Here is a 4,291-nt window from a genome sequence, read left to right as displayed (position 1 = left end):
CTTTTGTTGAACAATATCCCTGGTGGACAAGTTCTAGAATTGCAAAATCTTTGAATGGGGAATTGTTTTGCTTTGGGTGTGTACTGCAACACAGATTCCCAAAAGACTGGATGCTTTACCTCTTTTCAGTAAATGGACATCTTCCAGATCTTGGTAAAGTATTTAAGGTGAGACCAGTCTCCCATTAGGACAGAGAGAGGGCAGCAGTGCACTATCCTGCTCTACTGGGGGAAACAGCAGCACACTGCACCTTTAACCTGTGGGTGAGTGTCTTGTGTTTTTGCCTACAAATGTCTCTTGTGAACTTATTTTTAGTTATATGAATTTATATCTACTAGTCTATAATTGATGTATTAGATAAATGAATGAGGGATTTTCTGCATCAGGATTTGATATCTTTGAAATGTAAATTAACTTTAAAATTAGAAACTTTAAAGAGTATCTGGCTAAAACAGTGAATTATGGTAAATATCCATCTAAATTAAGCAATTTTGTTTTCTTTCATTTCATGAAAGCTTTTTAACACTGTGCAAAATGATATTGTGTTCTCACGTTGAATTTATTTAAATGCATCCATGCCACAGGGTTAAAGTCCAAGATAATCTGCAATCATGATCAAGTTGGTACTGTATAACATTTTGTATTACTTTCAAATTTCTCAATATAAATGTGCTATATTGGCATTTGATGATTGATATACAGCACATTGATCTAACTTTATACTTCTTATCCTGTGTTTCATTTTCTATAATAGTTGAGTATTGCCGTTATTGCAGGATTGCTTGCTGGTAGGTTCATCTCAATAGCTGAAATGATCATAGTTACTATTTTCTCTGCATTCTATCGTCAATATACATCAGTGACCAAATTGTTCTTTTATTAACTTTTTGTTAACCAGAAAGCAACCAGCAGCTCGCCAATAACTCAGGTAAGACCATGCACTGTAGTTTGGTAAAGCCACATTGCATATCTGATATATATTTGCAGTTGCAGAAAAATCTTGTAACCCATTCAAAATCACTGTTAAAATTTCAACTGCATGGGTGTCAATTTCAAATCAGGCTTTCTATTAAAAGAAATAAATAGTTTACTTTTTGAAGTTGCAAGGCTTTCCTGTGACAGCACGGACATCCTTTCTCATTCCTGTTGCTTGAGATTGTTTCTTGCAAGGGGGTTATTGCAAAGACTCATTAACATTGTTGCAAAAATGTGTTTTTCATTTGTTAAACAGACAGTCGAATGATGTTCCCATATCCAATTCGCCCAATAAAACCAGGTCAGAGATTTCACTCAATGGCACTTTTGAACAAACTAAAACATACAGCGGCTCACTTTGAATGCTGAAGTCTGATATCCATTGTTTCTTTTTTTCCAGTATGCTACTATCCCACCCATATGCGTAAGCAGCCTATGCCTTTTCTTTTTACATTTATACATGTCAGACATTCAACACTTTCTTCTACACTAAGCACCTTGTCTAAATTCCTCCTACCTGGATGACTGGTCTAGAATGCTGGACAGACTGGTTTGACAGAGATGACCCCAGTGGAAGTGGGGACTGGGAAACTCTTTCCAGTCTTCGCAGTGAGAACCCAGGGAAGATCTGCAGTAATCCAGTTCAGATCGATGTCAGAACTACAACTGGGCTCACTGTGGCTGCAACAGGGAATGTAGTTTCGTAAGTATTGTGCCAAACAAAGTACAGGATAAGATGATCTATTTATGTATGCTGTGTGTTTTATTAATGCTTTAATATGAGTTTTATATACCCGGTGAGGCCAACAGTTTCCAATTTGTGTGTACAAGTTCTATTATATTGCTCCACCTCACCCATGTACTAGATAACAGATTAGCATAACAATGTAAGTGTGACCAGGTTTAACCCCGAGAATGCCACCTTGTGAGTTTCACCAAAGGAAACACCATGTTTAGTACCAATGAGTCTAAAAACACTGGTTCTTTAATTGTCTGAGAGAAATGCTGGAGCAGATATGAAGAGATGAATTTATTAAGAAAATAGTCTTAAAAATGTCTGCCAAGTGAAACACATTTGCTAAATAATAATTACATACCACCGCACCACGCTTGTACATCAGCCTGATATGTGCAGGAAGCCATCTGCTATTAGCTGATCTTTGGTCCAGGTGATGTCACTACCTGTTGTAGGTGACATCACCTGGCAAATGGCATTATGATTGGCATATTGGATGATTGGATATTTACCTAGCATACTTTTTACCATTAGATGTCAGGCCCTACACAGATTTGAGTTTGGGGTTTAGTTACTCTTTAAAAACCAAATGGAGTGTAATTCAAACACTAATTCAAAAACTAACACACAAATTCAAACACCTGGTGTGTCTGAATTAGTGGGTGTGAACCACACATCTTAAGGGGTACGTCTCCCTGCTACATGAGCAACTGGAGAACTGTTAAAATAGTATAGGAGGTACACATACCAGGGTCAAGTAGTAATTGGAAGTAATTCTTAGTGTTTTTAACCTGCTTGTAGTGCCAGGTGTGTGTGGTTTACTGCATCAGGCAGGCAGGTTGTCAGTCACAGAACAGTATGCTAAATAGACTTTCAAATGCTTTATCAAATTACTGTGATTGTCAAAACTTTCAGGCATTTGTTGTGTTGGACGCCACACCCATCTAGCACCTGAGCAGGCTAAAGCAAACCATGAAAAGAATTAGCAAATGCTATTTGACCCAGCTCTGGTGGTTATCAATCGGACGCATCCATTCAGTTCTTTCAATACTTAAATTGTCACGTTGTTCCCTTTTTCAGAGCTGACACAACCACAGGATTCGTCTGCAAAAACGTGGAGCAAACGACGACGCCCTGTCATGATTATCGTGTTCGCTTCAGCTGCAACCCGCCATTCTGCGGTGGAGGAGGTAACTATGAGTCCACTCCGAATCTGCACACTGTTATGCTGCCAGTTTACTGCGGGCCTTCTGTTTCATTGTTTGTGTGCACAAGCATTCAGTTTGAAGGGTGTATTGGTTACGCTGTTTCTCGTCAGGCATCCTGTTTCTCTTTTGTTGCTCTCTGGGCAGTGTGCTGGACCAAGTGGTTTGACAGGGACAATCCCAGTGGAACAGGAGACTGGGAGGTTTTGAGCTCCCTGAGGGCCGAGAACCCAGGAGACATTTGCGCTTACCCTCTGTTCATAGAGGCCGTTACCGCTGATGCTTCTATGACCCCAGCGATCATGACAGGGGACAACATATATGCGTAAGTTGACTTGTAGTGAAATAGTGCTGAATTTAAGTTTACATGTGGTATTTTGTATAGCCAAGGATCCCTCAATCAATCAATATTTCTCAACGCAAACAGCTCTCTTCCAAAGCTGGAAACCCGAGAACCTAGACTCTAATCTGTGATTTCATCAAGATGTACTGCCTGGAGCGACTCCTTGAACAGTGAATGGGAGACTGACTTTGTAGATGCACATTTAGATTAGATTAGATGAAATTTTAATGACCCCCGTGGGGAAACTGGGTAGTGCGCGCGTAATGTCTTAAACTTTTACACCTAGGCGAGGCTTATTTTATTCTTCTGATAACAGCTCAGAATCAGAAAATGTATGTGCGGACCCAGAATATCAACCGGGCCACTGTCACAATCACCTGTGCACCGTCTCTATCAGCTAATTTGAAATTGAGCTGTCAGTCAGTGTGTTGTCACAAATCAGTGCGCAGGACAAGCTTCTCTCTCATTCCTGGCGATAGGCGACAGCAGTGAATGTGAACAGGCCTTGGGCTGTGGGAAAACAAATATAAACACTGCAATTCAGCTTTATTCCCAATAATGTGTGCTTTCATCCATTCCTATTGGTGATATTGAAGAGTTTGATTCCAAAATGAGATACCCATCATTTGAAAAGAAGTGACATCTGCTCTAGTAAATGATCGATATCACAAAATTGAAACAAATTCTAGTACATGGATAATAGGTAACTTCTGTTCTTGTTTGACACAATACTTTTACAGACTAGATCATCTATGTTTTAAGTGAAGATTTGTTTTGAGGGATCCCTCTTCCCCAGAAATGGATATGTATCATTTTAGAAATGATTTTTTAATATACTGTATATCTAAAAAAAACATGAAAGAACTGCAAGTGTAAATCATTTAGTTTTGAATAGCATGCTGAATTACTAACTGGGTTGAATCATTTTTCAGCTACAATCCAACTACGGGATTCGTCTGCCGCAAGACGGACCAGGCATCAAACGTTTGCCGTGACTATAAAGTTAGGTTTGGATGCCCATGCAGTTATTAA

The 4,291-nt window shown here is 39.3% G+C and overlaps 1 protein-coding gene across 1 annotated transcript; it reads left to right on the top strand.

The window, feature by feature from the left end:
- Nucleotides 1-611: 611 nt before the first annotated feature.
- LOC139661859 (uncharacterized) lies at nt 612-4,291 on the top strand. Its single transcript, XM_071540424.1, has 7 exons — nt 612-623; nt 755-788; nt 899-928; nt 1,510-1,674; nt 2,785-2,901; nt 3,064-3,241; nt 4,192-4,291. The coding sequence occupies exons 1-7, from the start codon at nt 612-614 to the stop codon at nt 4,289-4,291; spliced, it is 636 nt and encodes a 211-aa protein (XP_071396525.1).

The sequence above is a fragment of the Centroberyx affinis genome, unplaced genomic scaffold (genome assembly GCF_046629955.1).
Source record: "Centroberyx affinis isolate AG114_WGS23_722 - 3 ecotype Tasmania unplaced genomic scaffold, CSIRO-AGI_Caff_v1 ptg003635l_1, whole genome shotgun sequence".
Classification (NCBI taxonomy): Eukaryota; Metazoa; Chordata; class Actinopteri; order Beryciformes; family Berycidae; genus Centroberyx; species Centroberyx affinis.
This window is presented reverse-complemented; position numbering and strand designations above follow the sequence as displayed.

What these genes read in the sequence shown, in the direction of transcription:
- LOC139661859 (XM_071540424.1), top strand. An exon ending in GCCATTCTGCGGTGGAGGAG is followed by an intron (nt 2,902 to 3,063) that starts GTAACTATGAGT and finishes CTCTCTGGGCAG; the next exon opens with TGTGCTGGACCAAGTGGTTT. An exon ending in ACAGGGGACAACATATATGC is followed by an intron (nt 3,242 to 4,191) that starts GTAAGTTGACTT and finishes ATCATTTTTCAG; the next exon opens with CTACAATCCAACTACGGGAT.